Raw genomic sequence first — 19,424 nt, 5'->3', positions numbered from 1 at the left:
ATTTCCTTGGAATATCAGCTAACCAACATTTATCCAGTACCTATTTTGATTAGGGCACATTGATAGATCATAGAGAAGAACCTGGAGACCTAGTCCCTACTTCCAAAAGAGTATCTCTTAGAGTTCCTCATAAGCAGACAGCAGAAACAAATGCAAGGCAATTATGATTTTTAAAAATGTATTTTGGAAGGCTTTTGTGGTAGTTGATACGATTGTTGCAAAAGCTACTTCCCAGAGGAGTTTCAGAAATCCAGGCAGTAGGAACCATGGCCAGTGTCACTGATGTGGCTGGAGGACAGAATCAGCTCTGACCGTTTTCTATCCTTGCATTTCCACTCAAGGGTCAAATTTGAGACAGGGAGCTGGGTCAGTCCAGCTTGTGTCACACACCCAACTTTTCACAGGGCAGGCCATGGCACTTTGACTCACAGTGGCACTGAGCTGTCTCCAGTGCAAAATCAGGGTGCCATTACCAGACACAGAAGTGAATGCTGAGCAGACGCATACAGGTGATACCGACTCTAAAGAGAGCATATAGGTTGAGAGAAACAGACATCAAAAGAAGTTGTGCTGGATTATGGGTGATTCTCCCCTTCTGTGCCTCCCACTGGGCAGAGCAGCCCCCCTAGACTCACTTGTGAGTCTGGCCTCCCGCATAGACAGTGTCCTAGCTGTCCTTCCCTCCCCTCAGCTCCAACACATACCCTGTCCTGCTCAGTATCTGGCATGCTTATTCAGGAAGTGTTTGGTGGAAGAACGAAGGAAAAGGAGGAGAGAGAGAGAGCCCAGGCAGTGCTTCAGGTGGTTCTGAGAAAGGAAAGGTCATACGGCCCGGAGAGTGGCTGGCGACACCTTCTCAGAGAAACTGGGACGAGTGGCCTCGTCATGGGATACAAAGTCTCGTCTCCCATTGTGGCAGCTGGTTACTGGACACGAGACTTTCCTCTGAGAATCTTTGAAATGACAGAGTGCTTAGGAGACGTGGCTGATCTCTTACTTCGGGAGAGATTTCATTCTCCAGAGTAAAAAAGTAATCGTGCTGAAAATGCTAATGAAGCTATGTCTGTACAGTATGTACTGAACCCACAAGAAGAGAATGATTGTTACAAGCAGTGCGACTGGAACACAGGCGTTTTAGGGCATTCGCACCAAGCCTTCTACCAGAAGAAGTTAAGAATCACCCAGTAGCTACAAAGCAGGCTCTGAGCTCACTTCTGAAAATCATGAAAGGACATTGGAGGCCCGCCTAAAGCTCAGCATCTTTCCTACAAGGATTGTGTGAGATGTTTCATGTACATGTGATTCTCATTCACTTTAAAGAGCCCTTGTGGTACATTGGGTACAGGGATCCCTCAAACTAAACTTCTGTTTCAATCGAAACCCAGTGCCTCCCTTAACACCTTCTGTGGCTCACGGAGGTGATACGACAGCCTTGCCATCACCAAGGTAATGGGGCAGCCAGGAGGAGAGCTCAGGTTTTGTTGACACTTTTGTCCTGTCCACTACAACAGTATCTCAAAGCAGTTTTAGTGGCCTGCCTGGAAAATACTGCGTCACTTTTGGATTCTGCTCATTTTTTCATCTCTGCTGTTTAGACGATCACACTTGCAGGCAGTCTATGAAAATGATAAACAAAAACTTAAGCACTTCAAAACAACCCCAGTGCCAACAGAGCTGCAAGAGAGAAGTTCAAGGCCCCATATCCTGGCCCAATTCAGGGAAACCAAAAATACCCCAAGTTGCTTGAATAGAAAGATGGTGGTCCAAGTGGTGCCCATTGGCGCCGGGCAGCTGCATGTGGCGTGGAATCCAGTCTAACAGACAGATGATTTTGAGTTTCTTTTCAGCCACTGCACCATTCCACTGACACCCAGCACGCAAAAGTAAAAACAGGATAACCTGGACTTCCTGGTGGTCCAGTAGGTGAAGACGCCACGCTTCCTCCGCAGAGTCTCTGGTTCCATCCCTACATGGGGAGCTAAGATCCCACATGTGTGCGGTGTGGCCAAAAACAAAACAGACAGGAGAACCGGTCTGATCAAATTTGGGGATGGATGAGGGAGCTGGGGAAAGAAGCAGATCCCCTAACCCTGTCCTGCCCTGACTCCCCAGCAGCCTCAGAGGGGTCTCTGTGGACAGCGTGAAGCCACCGCTCAGGAAGCACAGCTACCCATGTGACTCAATGAATGTTTGTTTCCTCTCCATTCAGACGGAGTGTTATTTTTATAGAGACTTGGTGATGCATAATTTCCAACAGGATCGTGAGTTCCATTAGATTTAATACAAGGAAAATTGTTTGGAAAGCCTAGAGAGAGAACCAGAGAAGGCAATGGCACCCCACTCCAGTACTCTTGCCTGGAGAATCCCATGGATGGAGGAGCCTGGTGGGCTGCAGTCCATGGGGTCGGGAAGAGTCGGACACGACTGAGCGACTTCACTTTCACTTTTCACTTTCATGAATTGGAGAAGGAAATGGCAACCCACTCCAGTGTTCTTGCCTTGAGAATCCCAGGGACGGGGGAGCCTGGTAGGCCGCTGTCTATGGGGTCGCACAGAGTCAGACACGACTGAAGTGACTCAGCAGCAGCAGCAGAGAGAACATATCCAACACCAGTCTCCTCAGAGTCCATCTCCTCTCCCACCCCAGCTGTCTGTCTGTGTGTCTCGCTCTATCTCACACACATGCACATGGTCTCCTTTTTTGTCCATAATGCAGAATTTTTGCATTCTGTCTTAATGAGATTTCCTTTTAGAGCTAAGCTACTACCTTAGGAACAAAAAAATAGGTTGTAAATGGACTTCCTACTAACCAGGGACAAAGGCCACCCTTTGAGGAGTGTTGAGCCAAAGCAGCAATTCCTGTGTTTAAGGATCAAGGCTAAAATGATGGTGAGTGTGACTGGACCTGCACCCCCGGCCCTGATGGGGATGAAGCCGTTTCAGGGGGTTTCTGTGACGGAGACTTCAGTGTTGCTCCACCGTATTTTCCAGTTATGGACCTGGGCTGCCTGTACTGCATGTTGTTTAAAATGCACATTTGGGAGCCATGCAGAAGCCTCTAACACAGAGAAGACTCTGAGATGGAGCTCAGGAACCTATGTCCTTGACACACAGCCCAGGAGGTGCTGGTGCAGGGTGTCCAGAGACCACCTGTGAAGAAACACTGCTCTGAAGTCATTGTCAGTCTTAAACCAAGTCTCTCATTCCTTGCAGACTGCTCTCTCAGAGTGCATGTTCTCCAAGAAAATGAGCATCAGGGTAACTAAACTGCCGGGGCCATGGTCAGGACCAAGCACATTGATTACCACTGTCAGGAACTGTGACCAGACCGCTGCTAATGATGAAGACTAGCTCCACTCTGAGCTTCCCATCTTGGGTTGGAAGGGGCGGAGTGTATACAGCCAGCTCCTCATCCATATCATATTAGAAAGCCTCACCTCTATCATCTTCTTATTTTAAAATATTTTTTCTTCCATGCCCCAGTAATTTCTTGTTAAAATCAGTTTTTAACTGGTCTTCAGCCAAATTATTTCTGAGATACTTGTCCCCTTTTAGCACCTTTCTGTGATTTCTCTAATAATGCTGATAATTCTATTTTATGGCCTCTCGGAGTTTACAAGGCGTTTATCAAGCTGGTCTTCACAATATTTCTGTACTATAGTGAGGACCCATCTTACCCCCCACCACCGCCACCCAGGTTCCACATAGGAGGAAAGAGAAGCTGAGGCTGCTTAAATGACTTACCCAGGAGCAACAGCTCATAGACAACCCATGTGCAGCCTCACACAGGTCTTCTGATTGCAGGTGTCTTCCGTGACGCCAAACTCTCAGGTGAAGCCGTGTGGGTACAGCGGCCTATAGCTCTCTCACTTGCATCAGTTAGAGCCGATATAGTCCCGAAATAATATCTTGTCTCTGATTCCCTAGAGATAGTATGAAAGTGAAGTGGAAGTTTTAGTCGCTCAGTCATGTCTGACTCTTTACAGCCCCATGGACTTAGCCCGCCAGGGTCCTCTGTCCATGGGATTTCCCAGGCAAGAATAGTGAAGTCGGTTGCCATCTCCTTATCCAGTGAATCATCCCGATCCCGGGATCGAATCCAGGTCTCCTGCATCTCAGGCAGATTCTTTGCCATCTGAGCCACCAGGGAAGCCCTGAGAAAATATAGAAATAATATAATGTCCCTAAATTCTGACCATTCCAACTTTCTAAAAATCTAAATCTGAATAAGCTAGCATATTGCCTGATAATGTAAAGCACCTCATAATACAATAGGTACCACCCAGAAATCAATATTAAGTTAATCATGAAAGTGAATTGTAAGACATGGAGGATGTGAATGATTTAATCGCTGAATGAATGTTCATTCTTCCCACTCAACTTCACAAGTGCCCTAAAAGACGTTTATATTTATATTCTGTAAACAACAATCATCAACCTGAATTAGCTTAAGTTTTAGAATAATTATATTGGTTAGTTATTGAATTACTAATTAGCTAAAGAGTTTTTCTGGCATGTCTGGGTCCAGAGCTTAAACAAAGTCACCAAGACTCAGTCTCTCTATCTGAACCATTTCTTTGCTTTTTTTCCTGTTATCTTTTTATTTCTCCCTACTATTTTATCAAGAACATTTTCAAACATACAGAAAAATTGAAAGAATTTTACAGTGAAAACCTCTATAAGCACCAATTAAATTCTTCCATTAGCATTTTTACTATACTTGTTCCATTACAAATCTTTTTTTAATTACAAATCTCTTACCTATTTTTGTATCATCCATTCATCCATCTACCCACTGATTTTTGAGCAGCTTCATTGCTTATAGAATCTCTTGACTGTGCTTTCCTCTAAACTGGCTTCATTCTTGAGGAGCCCTCTCCATGTAGCAAACTCTGGCAGGTCAGGGATTATAAGATTTCATTGTTGTTCAGTCGCTAAGTTATGTCTGACGCTTTTTGACTCCATGAATTGTAGCATGCCAGGCTTCCCTGTCCTCCACTATCTCCCAGAGTTTGCTCAAATTCATGTCCATTGTGTCATTGATACCATCTAATCGTCTCATTTTCTACTGTCCCCTTCTCCTTTTGCCTCCTTTTACAACAGTTTGGCAAGTCCCAAACCCTTGTTGTTCCCTCACACTTGATGATCTCTAGAAAATCTGAGGTTCCTTGCAATACTTATAAATATTCAAAAATAAATCATTCCTTCTTTCCTCCTTTTTTTCCTAAAGTAAGTTGCCAAATTCCTTATTAAAATGGTCCTGATAAACCAATTTCTTTGAGCCCAAAGTTTGTCTGAAACAACTTCAACAGTATTACCAGAAGGGGGCAGCAGCGTACAGCTCTCCAAGAAGCAAGAATCTAAGTAGAAGAAGGAAAAGTCAAAAAGCCCCAAGCATGTAGTCATAGTAAATGCCTGAACCTTGAAGTAGCACCTTTCTGTTGTGATGTTTCACTGATCTCAAACAAACGTCCCCAACCCTCTATCTGGCTGATCATCACGTTAATGTGCTATATAATGTCCAGGTTACCAGAGCGGTAAAGAATATCATTGAGGAGCTATTTCAACAATATCTATCTGTTTACTCTCAGGTATGGAGAATCAGTTGTCTCTGAGATCAGTAATGGACTGGAGTAACATATGTAAATCTGGAAGGGAGGAAACCTCTTTATTGGATGATAATACTCATTTTTCTAGTATCAATCAGACCCAATTAGTGAATGCCCATTACATGGTAGCTTTTGCTCATGGCAAGGGGAATATAACGAAGATATATGATTCTCTAGGCATGCCTTCAAAGGACTTATAACCTGGTAGGCAAATACACCTGCTCAGCTACTTTGTAGGAGAAAATAGTGCCAAATGCAAGGAAACTGCTTACATAAATGCATGTATTTGCCAGGCGAATATCACACACAATGTAAAAAGCCCTTCACCACTCAATTTATTCTTCGGCCACAGTAGGACAGGTAAAATACAGATAAGGGCTCTGAGTTACATGTATGAGAACTTAGGAGAGCTGGGATGAGGTCCCAGGCCTATGTGACCTCTACGCAAAGCTTCCATTCTTAATCCTCCTTTTTAGAAGAAGCTGCTTATTGCAAAGCATAGTACATGTCCACTTAGGAACATACTCTTAGCGGCTTTATGTTTCCCTTGAAGCCCATCGAGACCCTGCAGTATAAGGAACAGATTCTGTAAACTACAAGCACAGTAACGAAATCCAAGTCAGGCAGAAAGTTTTCATCAGGAACCAACAGAGGGCAGCAAGAGATAAACCAACCAGTGAAACATTCTCCTGAGGACTCCTGTTAATCTTACGGCTAGGACCTTCAGGCCAGGGACTGTGGGAGATATATGCAGGGTTTGAGAGCTCTAATTTCTTACCATTTAAAAGAAGGACAAATCTGACCCACGGAGGAGATAAAAAAATATCCCCTGCCGGGATCAAAGTTCACTTAGTAAATGTCTGTTTTAATAAAGGGAACTAAGAGATGAGGGATATGGCACTCCTCCACGACATTTGACATCCATGGATGGCGAATATGCCCCTGAGCTTTTAGCCCGAAGCCTGAAGGATGCTTGCTCTTCCCTGGGCTCCTTGCAGACAGGCTGGATGCAGAAATGCTCAGTGTCCATGCTGGGTCTGGGTGCACTGTGGCGACAGGATCCTGAAGGCCGGCCTGCAGCTGTGGAGTGTGCACCCAGCACCGACGCAGGCAGAGGCTGGTGAGGGACGGGGGCCGAGGGTGGCTCTCCCGTGACTGGCGCCTAGAGATCAAGCACTCATTGCTTGTGACAGCGTGTCACTCCTGCACTTGTCTGAGACGAAGGGAAGACTTTTCAGAGCGACCAAAGGCACTCCTTCCATGGGAAGGGCGAGGAAGAAATGAGATGTGTGGCTCAGTGCAGAGAATTGACCTGCAAAACATAAAATACTAAAAGAAATGGAGGCGAGTGTAAATAAAAGTCAGGTCCCTAACTTACGACTGAAAGACCTGTGTCGAGTCTGAGAGCATGACGGCCTCAGCCAGAGCCAGGGCCAAAGTCATAGTAGGTAGAAGCTATAAAATTGCTGCCATGCAACCAGTTTTGACCTACCCAAATGTGAATTTCATGTAGCTTAGCCCAATTAAAATATAGCAGTAATGATAATAGCTAACTTTTCTCAAGCACTTCCTAAGCATCAAGAAAAGATTTGAAATGCATTTCAGATATGAACTCATTCAGTCCACACAATAAGGCAGCAACAAGGTAGGTTCTTAGATTATATCCATCTACAGGTGAGATACCAGGACCAGAGAAGTCTCTTAACTTGCTGCAAGTCACACAGCCAGGAGATGGAAAAATGCAATCTGAATCCAGCTCCAGAGTGCAGGGCCTCGGGAAAGGACAGGCTTGAATGGAGAGGGTTTATTCAAGGAAGACGGGCTCTAGGGAATCAACCTCACATGTCTCTGCTTCTCCTTTTCAGGTGAGTCAGTACACGTTTGCCATGTGCAGTTACCGGGAGAAAAAAGCCGAGCCTCAGGAACTTCTCCAACTGGATGGCTACACCGTGGATTACACGGACCCCCAACCAGGTACCTGCCCACCTGCTAGGCCGTGAGCCCACAAAACTCTCTCCCTTCCCTCCGTGTTGGACACTGACTGACCCAAGTCACTAGGGCGCCACAGCCACAGTTCACCATCCCCTGGAGGTTCTGTCCTGAATGAAGAAGTGCCGATTCCAGTCCAGGGATTTGTTTTGACTCGGGATCCTCATAAAACCAAAATGAAAATGTAGTACATTTTTCTTTTATGTAGCTGTGCCCACCTCAAAATTTAATTCCACCCTAGAATGTTCAATAGAAATTCCTGAAAAAGAAGTCCCACATGTACTTCCATGACTCTGTGTGTGTGTGTGTGTGTGTGTGTGTGTCTGTGTCTCATTCACAGGTGATGTGTGGGCTTGGCAGGTGTTGTGTCTCCTGTCCAGGTAAACCTGCCCTGTAGGTCCACATTTGCTAAGTACAAGTCATGGTTATCTAATAGTACTTGAAAAGAAAGTCTTCTCTAAACCTTTTTTTACCTCCTAAAAGACACCAGTCCACAGCGTAGACATCCAAACTCAGCCTTATGTAACTAAGAGAACCACACAAATGGTAGTATTTCTCAGAAGTTCTACATTGCATAAGTTCCACATCCTGCCCTCTCACACCTCTCTCCAAACCCATGTTATCTTTTTCCCAGAAAGAAAAAAAAAATGAATAGAAATCTGCCTCAAGGAACCTTCAAAATGGGGGGGGGGGTGCGAAATCATTTCAGCATATTAATGAGCAACAGGCACCAACAGCCCTCTCCCAGAGAAGTTTATTTTTATGCCAAATCTGCACAAGGAAAGCATTTCCAACCATACTGCATTATTTGGCCCAAAACCTTTTTTTCTACTCCCATATTGCTCTTCCACATGCAACAAAATACACATAAAGGAAAAACAGAGTCTGAGAGAAGATGGGGCGTTAACCTGAAAAGGTGTAACTGGGAAGACCTCTGGCCCAGTCCACTTGGGAAAATTATCGTCTCAGTGGGCGTCAGAATTGCCACTCCCAAGTGCTTTGGACCAGACCTGCCCCCTCAGACCTCCATAGATAATTCGTGTCCTGCCGGAGCACGATACAGAGCTGACCGCGTAAAATGTGTCAGGACTTTAAAGGCTCGTCCTGGAAATCCCTCCTCGTGAACAGGACCTTGGAGTCTGAGCCAGTTTCACGCAACAGCTAGAGCAAAGGATGTGGCCCCTGTATTAAGAAACGAACCCTCGTGGCATTCTGCAGTGGTGTCTTCTCAAATCACGGCATTCCCTTCAGAGAAACAGCCCCTGTTTCCCAAGACCTCCATTTTAAAGTGGGAAACTCAGGGACCAATATGAGGAGGAGAAGCAGCACTATCTTGTGACACTACCTCCTTTTAAGCCAGTTCCCTTTTCCTTTCCTCTACATGGTAGCATTTGGATTTCACTGCAGTCCACCAAGTGCATAGGACCAGAATTATCATCTCCTTTTGTAAAGGAAGCAGCAGCACTGGGACTTGAGGTCTAACCCATCTCACCCTTTGGCACCTGCAGTAAAACATAGCTGTGTGTACGGCTCTAGTGAAGCTCGAGTTGTTGTCTTCTCACACGGTAGCAAGCAGACCTCTCTGCAGCAGGGAGAAGGCTGTTCCATCTACATGCAAAAGGAGTAGCTGTGCACGTACGTTGTCAAAGCCTCTCTCCTTTTTCTTCACATTGATCCCCTGGGATATAATTTATAAATTCCTTTACCAAGGATGTAAATGGAAAGCAAAGTGATTATGTTCTTGAGAATAAAGCAGAGTCTTCTCTGCCTTTCTGTGTGCCAAGTCCTAGTTATTTTCAAAGCAACGTTTGATTGAAAATGGAGATTCAGATTCTCCCAATTGTCATGGGAAAAATCTAACCTAGAATTTTTCAAAGAGTGATTGTGAAAAAAAAATAGTTCCTGAACCCTAAACCTAACCAAGAACCAGAATCCTCCGGTTCAGATAAGCACTCTGTGGACTTCCCTGGTGTCCACTAGTCAAGACTTCGCCTTTCAGTGCACATTTGACCCCTGGTCAGGGAGCTAAGATGCCACATGCTTTGTAACTAAAAAAAAAAAAGAACGTACAATCAGAAGCGATTTTGTAACAAATTCAATAAAGACTTAAAAATGGCCCACATCAGTCACTTACTAAATAATAAATAAATAAGCACTCTAGGAGATTCTTTTGAACATTAAAGTTTGCGGCTGAAGATCAGGATAATTACTACACAATTTGGCAAGTGTCCTCAGAGGTTTGAGAAGTCTTCCCCTACTGCTGCCTGAAAGGTGAGTGTGCACTTGAAGCAGGACCTCTAGGTCCATCTGTCCTTCTCCTCCTCTTGGCTTTATTCTGGTTGTCAGTGGAACCAACTGGTGGAGATGGGGCAGGTAGCCTCATAGCATAGACATCCTTGCCTTTGCGTCAGCCTGGGATGCAGCAGTCACCCGAATATAAGCATTGGCTCTAAATCAGCTCTTCTGGTATAGGGTCCTTTAAAAGTTGGTTTGGGGAGTTGGTAAATAACTGTAAGTAGTTTTTACATTTAGGCTCTTCATTTTAATCTAAAGATGAAACTGCTTCCCTTTCTCTTTCCCTGGGTATGGTTCAAAGAGTATGCAACAATCTCTCAGTTCCTATTAGATTAAATAAAGAAGTCTTCAAATAAGAGGATATTCATTTGGAATAATTCAGTGGCACAATTTCAAGGACTAAATTAAATCTTTGACAACTTTACCACCCTAAATAGACTGTGTCCATGTGTGTGGTTGAAACAGCGATCCCTGGCCAGAGAACTGGCAAACATTCCTTGCCTGGTCTGCCTCCATCTATTCCCAGACATGTCCTCTTGTTCCTGAAGGTCAGTCCCTGTGGGATGTTCGCTGGAGAGCCCGGGCATTATCATACCTTGCATTTTGCAGATTCCTTCCCCAGGATCTGCTGCCTGGGAGCACATGTTGGCGTTCACGTTGTCTTCTTCCTTGGTTTTCTTCGAGCTAGTTGCTCTGCTTTCTCCTCATTCTCATTGGTGTGTCCTTGGTCTCCCGGGCTTTCTGGAAAAGCTCTGTTGCTCTTCACTGCTGTCACTGTCGTTGCTTCTCCTGCTTTACCTGTTTCTCTTTGCCTCACTCACCCCATGGTTAGGCTCCACTCTGTTGTCAATAACTCATCCCCTAAGAGCAGTCGCTGCATGCCAGGCATGCTGCCCGGGTTCCGCGTGGTCCGGCACTATGCTTATCGTCGTCAGCTCTGGAGTCAGACAGCCGGGGTCAGAAGCCCAGCTTCGATCCTCACAGCTCCACTTCGTGTTCATGGGATAGTCAGTTCCTTCTCTCTGACCCAATTTCCACATTTATACAATAAGGACAATAATGTATATTCTTAACAGGCTTCCCAGGGGATGCAGTGGTAAGACTGCCTGCCACTGTGGGAGATGAAGGAGATGTGGGTTCGATCTCTGGATCAAGAGGATCTCCTGGAGCAGGAAATGGCAACCCACTCCTGTATTCTTGCCTGGGAAATCCCATGGGCAGAGGAGCCTGGTGGGCTATACTCCATGGGGCCACAACGAGTCAGACACAACTGAGTGACTGAGTACATGAGCACATGTACATCCTTTGTAAGGCTGTTGGGAGGAGTCCATAAAAATCTCAACACTTCTTAGCATCTGTGCCCCTCTACCTCTCTCCTTCCTGAGTCAGCCCCATGAAAGGACTTTCTGACAGTAGCTCCAAGAACGCAATGTCCCTATTCTGAGCTTCAGGCCCTGGCAAATGGGAGGTGGTGGGGCAGGGAGAAGGTCCCGCCCAGTGATGGCTGGCCTGGAGTTCACCTGCCCTATCACAGAACCTTATCCCAGCGGTTGCCATGAGACTAGACTGCAGAAGCTCTACCGAACCCAGTCTTTTCTTTTAGCTCCTTGGTACCCACTTTTCAGAGCTTAAAGCATTCCTCAAAGCTCTTCTTCCTTTCTCTCTCTGCAGAATTTTCCTTCTTACAATGCTATCCATCCATTTCATCAGGTTTTCCGAGCTTGCTCACTGTATACCATCCTATCCAAATCACACATTTTAAAGCTCTCTGTAAGAAAAGAACCAAAATAATGCTTCATAATCACAGCCACAAAAAATATTTTATTAAAATTGCTGTACCCCTCAACTCTTCATATAAAAAAGATGCTCTTTATTGTTCTATAATCCCTGGCAACTATAAGTGCAAAATTATTAACACATACCCATTCTTATGAAGTAGACATTTGAATTAATACTTTCGGCACAATAGATAAGTCTTAACATCACCAGAAATCTTTCCCAAGGCAAATGTCAAGTAGGTTGGCAATTGGGCCCTGTTGGTTTAGGGATTCTAACTACTCCACTTACTCCCCTTTCACCTTTAAAGAGGTGGGTTGAGGGTAGATGAATGGTGAGGAAACTGGTGAAGATATGAAGCTTTGTTTAAGGATAGAGAGTCCCAGTCACCCCAAAATTATGGGCTTTTGGAATATGTTGACAGACACAATGTAACTCTGGCTTGAGCCCAGAGAGAGGCCTCTTTTGCCCACTTATCTCTAAATTTTAGCCTAGAGAACTGCTTATGGGACAAAATGGGTCTGTAGAGCATTCATTCATCCAACTTGTATTTGTTGAACACTCACTCTCTGCCATGCACAGTGCTGGGTACCAGGATGCAGCAGGGAAGAAAAGAGACAAAAACTCCCTGCCTTTAGGAAGTAAATTATGTAATTTTTTAGAGGTGGTAAGAGGTTTGAAGCAAAAGAATGCAAGAGAAGAGAGGTGAGTAAGGAGAGGTGAAGGTCAGGGAAGGCCTGAACAAGCATGTGATGTCTGAGCAAAGACCTGAAAGAGGCGAGGCTGTGACTCATGAAAATAACTGGAGGAAGAGTCCTAGGCACAGGCAGTAGCACTGTGCAAAGATCCTGAGGCTAGAACGCACCTGGGGTGTTGAGGGAGCGGCAGGAGGCTACACGGCCGCGTGAACTGGTGCATACACGTGCACATATAAGAGAGGCGGGTGGGAGCAGTGGGGGCTCAGTTCACGTGGGGCCTGGAGGGCCTTGGCAGAACCTAGACGTTTCTTCTAAGTGAAATGCGGAGCTACTGGTAGGTTTTGAGCAAAGGGATGGCACAACCTGACTCTTGGGCTACACCAATCACCCTGGCTCCCATCTGGAGGGTCAAGTATAGAGAGTGAGGGTGGAGGCAGATGGATCAGATAGGAGGCTATTAGAATAATCCAGGTGAGAGATGAATGTGGGTGAATTCAGAGTGGCAGCCCTGGAGAAGGAAGAAGAGGTCAAATTCTGTTGTAATGTCCTGAAAGTAGAGTCTTCAGAATTTCATTGGAATGGGCAGTGAGAGAAAAATCAGGAGTCCAAAACGTCCCTGAGGTTGTGGATTTGAGAGGCGGGGTCAAGAGGCGTTTCTGTTGTTGTCATTTGGCTTGTTTTTAAAAATGAGGAAAGTAATAGAATGTTTGTAGATGGATACTTACCCTGCCATTAGGCAGTTCAGTTGACGACTCTGTCCCCAATAAGACAAAGGTGGCAGGAGACAACAGCCAGGCTCAAATGCCTCTTGGACATCATGGTATCAGACTAGCTATCCTATAGTTTGATAAACAGATGCACCTCTTTTCTCCAGCCCAAGGAAAAGCATAGAGCCTGCCGCTCAGAGCTTAGTCCTGCTGAGAACATTGCAGCTCAACTTAGTAGTCTTTCTTCCCTTTTAATCCAGGTTTGGAGGGTGGCCGAGCCTTCTTCAATGCAGTCAAAGAAGGAGACACCGTGATATTTGCAAGTGATGATGAGCAAGATCGCATTCTCTGGGTCCAAGCCATGTATCGGGCCACTGGGCAGTCGCACAAGCCTGTGCCCCCAACCCAAGTCCAGAAACTAAACGCCAAGGGAGGGAATGTGCCTCAGCTGGACGCCCCCATCTCCCAATTTTGTAAGTAAATATGCCATTTGTTAAAACTAGTTCTGTAGAGTAAAGTCAGTCTTCTAAAGTTGAATTAGAAAATCTAGTTGCTTTCATATTAAGGATGCTCAAAATCATGTTTGCCTTAAAAAAAAAAACAGTGAATTCAGAGGGGAAGAGTTGGGACAAAAATGTTAGATAAAAGTAATTTTAAAGTGCAATACTTGACAATCCCCTCCTCCAGGACTAAACAAACAAAAATATGTTTCGGGTGGATTTTTCTCTCTTTGTTTTGATGAGAATTTAGAATTCACAGCCAAACAGGTATTTGTTTGAGTCCTTCAAATATAGTAGATTATGTATGTCCTTGCCTCATTTCTTCCTATTAAAAGTAACTTTAAAATAGAGCTTAATTTGAAATAAATTTTAACATGCAACTTAGAACCATTTAAAAATAAATGATGTATCTTGCGTAAAGAGTAAACCATGAAACAGCCATCAACACAGGAATCCCAAAGCAATCCAAAAGACTCTTACTATTCATTGCTAAAAGTACACTTAATACTATTTGTGATGAATGCAAAAAAATAAATAAATAAATAAATGATGACATTATCACATGCAGTAGGGGAGGGTCGGGGTGGGGGGTGGGGACACAGGAACACACACAAGAAAAAGAAACAGTATCTAAAACCCCATTCTGAGCTAAGACACCAGAACCCAGAAATGAAACCATCTCCTCAACAGTCCCAGTTCATATTCCAGTGTCTTCCCCTCTATAGCTTAGCATCAGTTTAATTTCTGGCCCTGTCCCCATGCCATCTTGCTACCAAGATGATTTTGATCTTGGGACAGTGTAGGTGCACAGGGCAAGATGAAGGACAGCATGCCCCTGCAGGTATTTGTTGAAACAAGGAAAATGGAAACACTGGCAACATAAAGCACCAAATTCATTTTAGTTACAAGCGTTCACCCTAAGTAGAGATGTCTGCCATGCCCTGAATGCACGTCAGTTAGGAAGAGCTCGGGTACACATCAGTTTTCAGCGATAATCATGGTGAGTCTTGTCTTTAGCATGGCACCTGCTCATTCAGTGTAGTTCACTGAGCAACTGTCTAGGTGATGAGACATGATGAGGAAGACAAGGAGATCCCTGTTCTCAGGATACCTCCAGCCCAGTGGGGAAGTCTAGACAGTAAACCAAGTTAAAATATATATATATAGTAAGATAGTTTCACACACTGAGAAACACCATAAACAATGTCATGCATTGGTGAGTGAGTGGGGAGAGGAAATAGAACACAGATGATCTGAGCTTAAGCCCAAATGATAGGAAATTACCCCCACAGACATCTGTGGGGAAAGAATTGCAGCAAAAGGGAAAGCAAGTGTGAAAGTCCCTCATCAGAAACTTGACCTTGAACCCAGTGCTTTCACACAGTCTCTCCCCAGTTGCTCTTAAAACGTGGACCACATGATTCTTTCGCTGTAGCAACAAAGTAGAGGTAATTCCCTTTCGATGAATTCCACTGCCATGTCTGTTTCCATTTAACCAGACTGTGTTCTTAAACCTTGTTACACCTTTGCTGTGGGGAAGCATTCTTGTTGGATGACAAGTACTACCCATCAGGTGCTCCCAAGGATTCTTGTCCTGTACTGATGGGTTTTTATTTTAAAGGAAGATGCTTTCCCTGTGGGACAGTGTAAATAATCACACAATCGTGTGGGTTTCCACACAGAAAACCCTAAACAAATAAGAACTCGAGGAAGGGCTCAGTGGAGGAGGGACAGCCCTTCTGACCTTGACCACCACCAAGTTTCCTACTCTTTTTTCCTGCAACATTTGTGACACTTAGAAAGAAAAGAAGCATCTCTTTGTAAATGGTTTAGTCATTAGTTGAAATAAAACATCCCCAATATTAACTTAATTATAAAAGTTCCTCTGTAATGGAATCCCTTCTTTCACCTGGCCTAACAGGCTCCTTATAAATGAATTTTGAAACAACACATCCTATCATATCCCTCTGAGATGGACTTATCTCTGTATGAGGAAACAAAAATGCCTAATTATGATCACCATCTAAATCAACCTCATAAAACATGTATCACAGGCGATATTTGGAAAATCTCAGTTTTATTTCCAAATAATTTCCATTTCTTCTGAGGTCATTTCACCTTACATTCAGTGTGTCTGTTCTATCGTCTCCCCAGATTAAGAAGTTAGTACTTGGTTCGTGATCAGCCCACTTTTTTCTCTCTAGTATAGGAAAGAGAATGGAAATTCAGGGGTAAAATGAAATGGAGAGCAGACACAGATTCTATAAAGGTGGTGACTGAAAGAGGCTGTTGAAGGGGATGCATGCCTCTTTATGGAAATACACTAGGGCTCATGATTAGAGTTTCCTCTGTGGGTAGGATTCATTTAGCTATGAAATTAGAATCTGGTCAGTAGGCATCAGCTAGAAGATTTTTTTGCATGCACGCAAGGTTGATATATGTTACTATCCTAGTTGACAGAGGAAGCTTTTATTAAATAGAGCATCCAAAGCAGAATTCTAAGAGTTAAAATGTGGGGATGAGGATAAGTAGTATCATCCCTCAAGAGCATGTGAGGCAGGCTGGGAGGTGAGTGAGGTCAGGGGTGTCATGCCCCTGGGATTTATCAGTACCTGCTGCCGGAGCCACCCCCTTCTCTATTACCTCCTCATCTCTGCCTAGGAACAGAAGGTCTCTAGAGAGTATGAGGCATACCCCTCCTACCAGGCTCTGTAAGAAGGCCACTGCTTTCAGCCATGCAGATTGTGCCCTTCAGGAGGCTCTTTTCCCACAGACAAAAGTGTGAACGGTGCCTCTTGAGTTGTGCAGTGCCCGCTTTGCACAACTGTATGCTTCTGACCCTGCAGTCAGTGACACTCCTTACATGGAGATTCAACCCACTAGCGTTAAGCCCAGTAACCCCATAGTTACTTTACTACCCCTGAAGCAGAGCCTCAACTACTCCAGGCTTTTACCTATTGCTAGTGTAGGCACTTAATGAAAACTGTGGCCAGAGTACCAGAAAGTGAGGCTCTGTTCCCATACTTTAGAAACTAGCATCGTAATCTAGTCAGAATTTAATTCACCCAAACTTCTATATCTGATCCCCAATCATTTCCAGTCAAGAGTATATGAAACCCACAAGAAAGATCCAAGCAGGATCCAAGAATTTTGTATTCTGTGGAGTCACTGAGTAGTTGTTCAAAACGACCCAAACGTTGCTGAGAGTGGTGGGTATATCATACTGAGCGGGTTCTGCCATAGAGTGAAGGTTACGTAACAGTTACTGCAAAGCTGCATTTAAACCTTTAAATTCAAACCCTCACCATTAAACAGATTAGCTTTAGATTTATACTAAGTCAGATTTAGTGTTTATTCATACTTAGAATCCTAACTAGCTCATCCAAATTTGCCAAAACTTACCTTATCCTAGCAATTAAAGTCCTGTGTCCCAGAAACTGTTTAGTCCTGGGCACACTGCGACAAACTGGTTACCTAGTACTGCAAAGCAAGATTACAGAAAACTGAAAAACAATCACAGCATAGTGAGAAATAGCAAGTGTCGACTCTTCACTGACATTTGCTTCTCAGTCTATACCTCAGTTTATTTTGTCACATCACAAACATTGTCAGTCACAGACTCTCTAACGAAAGGAGTAAATACAATCAAGTATTGCATTTTAAAAAGATTTCCTTGACTTCCAAAAGGTAAGGATCATTGTTAAATACTTGATTCCGTGCACATCTCATTAAATCCCTGGTTTCGAATATTTACTCAAAGTAGCTGCCATCCTTGCAAGTGAATGATGAAGAAACTTTTTAATGAGTTTAACTTTGTAATCACTGTGTTAGTATTTACATGGCAAAGGGAAGCTAACAGAAAAATGCAAGCGGTTTTTTGGATAGAGAAAAATAAACACTCCAGTCTTGTCATGTCGCTGTCTGCTCAAGGGAAATTTGAAAATGGAACATTTTACAGTTTGGGATACTTGACTGTATCATGAGTTTATTTGGGTCTTTCTAAATTCAGTTTGACAGACTTCTGGGTGCAGATTTTACTTCTTTTACAACTTCAGAAGTTCGATTTCAAAATGAAAAGACACGTCTAAGAGTGGGGTGGAGTATTTGTATGGGATTGGGAAAACTGGGAAAAAATAGATCCTGCTATTCATGAGTTTCTATGTGACTCTACAATAATTTGGGGAGGGTTCCACCAAACTTTACAACTTTTTTGTTCTTTTGTGGTTTCTTTGGTGTGTGTTATTGTTGATTTAATTTTCTCTCTCTCTCTCTCTTTTTTTTTTTTTTGGTTAAAACTTAAAAAAATTGTCAGTGCTTACCTATACAACTTTTTACAACAAATACTTATAATTTTCCATTTTCTTAAGGCAAATGTTGCTTACTTTGGAAATGACATCCAAATCTATAATTGAGTGTTGCCACAATTTGTTATACCAAGTGGCCTCTCACTGAAACACCTGACCCCTGTCCAGTGTGTGTTAGAGGAACAGTGAAGACCAGTACCTCTGTTTTCAAGACTGGGAGGGGAGTGGGAATTTTAAGCTTTGCGATTTTGGTCAATGATTATTTGATATGTCACTTGCAATGAGTCTCATATTAATGTCTGTTTCTCAACTAATAACTGTTAATCACATCATAAATCCCTAAAGTTGGATGTTTTTGAGAATTGTTCTAGTTTTGCTACCACCTGAACAGCCTTGAGCAGTTAGGGGGACCTTGGTTACTGTTGGTTTGGGGTGGGGGTTGGCTTTGGTTTTCTTGTTTTTTGTTTTGTTTCATTTAAGTTTTCTTGTTCAATCTTTGCTCGAACCCAAGAACTTTAGCTGCTAGGTTAGAACTCCTGTCTGCTTTCCTGAGCCTTGTTGCTAGTCTTTATGTTATTCTGGTTTGTTCCTTCTTACCCTGCTAACTTCTAGCTGGACTGAAGGGTAAGTGTTCCCCTATAGCTAGCACAGCTCAGATAATCAGACTAGATTATCTGACACCTGCAATGTGCTTCCTCCCTCTCCTCTGAAATCTTCCTCATGTCTAGACTTTGTAGTAAAACTTTTTATGTAATTTTCCTGACCTTAGGTTGGAAGTGTAAGCTTCCATACTGGAACTAGGATGCATGTGATGTGTGCATAATTGCCTCCTCTCCTTGGCTTTCATATTGGCATCAAATGATCCTCTGAGTAAAGCCAACCATTAACATCTCCTATTTTTTTTTAATTCCAAGAATATTAATGAACATCACAACGAAATGGCAAAGAATGCCTTCGTTTCATGGAATTCACAGCTACCTGACTGCTTAATGCCTGAAAACAGATCATTTTGCACTCTGATGATGTGTTGTTGTTGTTGTTTTTCCTTTCCCATTCCAAAGGTTAGAATGGTCAGGGAACCAATGGTGTGGTAACCATGGATACCTTAACGAACAGAAAGGTGGGCTAGGAAACCCAAAGGTGCTAACTGAGTAAGACTCCAAGAAATTGCAGAACGCAATTAATAAAGTAAATGCATTATTTGAACATGAAAGAATTCATTCTGCCTAAATTGAGGGTGTACTCTAAGACCCAATGGAGGTTAATTTTGAAAAGAGAGATATAATACATGCAGCTACCACACACAAAAGCAAGAAATTGAGGACACAATTGAAATCATGTAATTTATTCACAGAAGCTTCAGATTCACAATCTCACAATGTCATGGAGGGTTTAGACCTCTGGTCTCAAATCTCTCTCCACTGCTCTCCCAAGAACAATGACAACAATAACGTTTTTTACATCATTTGTATTTGTATTCATTTTTCTAAAACTATACCTCTAAGAGGAAAAAAGAAACTTTAAAACTAGAAAAATCATTCTCTTC

The 19,424-nt window shown here is 43.5% G+C and overlaps 1 protein-coding gene across 27 annotated transcripts in view; it reads left to right on the top strand.

The window, feature by feature from the left end:
* The window catches only part of CADPS (calcium dependent secretion activator), a 471,796-nt gene that overhangs the window by 304,654 nt on the left and 147,718 nt on the right, over positions 1-19,424 (top strand). For 26 of the 27 annotated variants that reach the window (XM_027523777.1, XM_027523803.1, XM_027523802.1 and 23 more), the window contains exons 10-11: positions 7,475-7,583; positions 13,335-13,547. In XM_027523777.1, coding sequence (XP_027379578.1) covers positions 7,475-7,583; positions 13,335-13,547 — 322 coding nt within the window. Of the gene's footprint in view, positions 1-7,474; positions 7,584-13,334; positions 13,548-18,490; positions 18,503-19,424 lie in introns of all 27 variants that reach the window. The other variant, XM_027523793.1, reaches the window with a different exon arrangement.

This window comes from Bos indicus x Bos taurus, chromosome 22 (assembly GCF_003369695.1).
Source record: "Bos indicus x Bos taurus breed Angus x Brahman F1 hybrid chromosome 22, Bos_hybrid_MaternalHap_v2.0, whole genome shotgun sequence".
NCBI lineage: Eukaryota > Metazoa > Chordata > Mammalia > Artiodactyla > Bovidae > Bos > Bos indicus x Bos taurus.
Note: the sequence above shows the minus strand (reverse complement) of the source record. Positions and strands in the feature narration are given on the sequence as shown.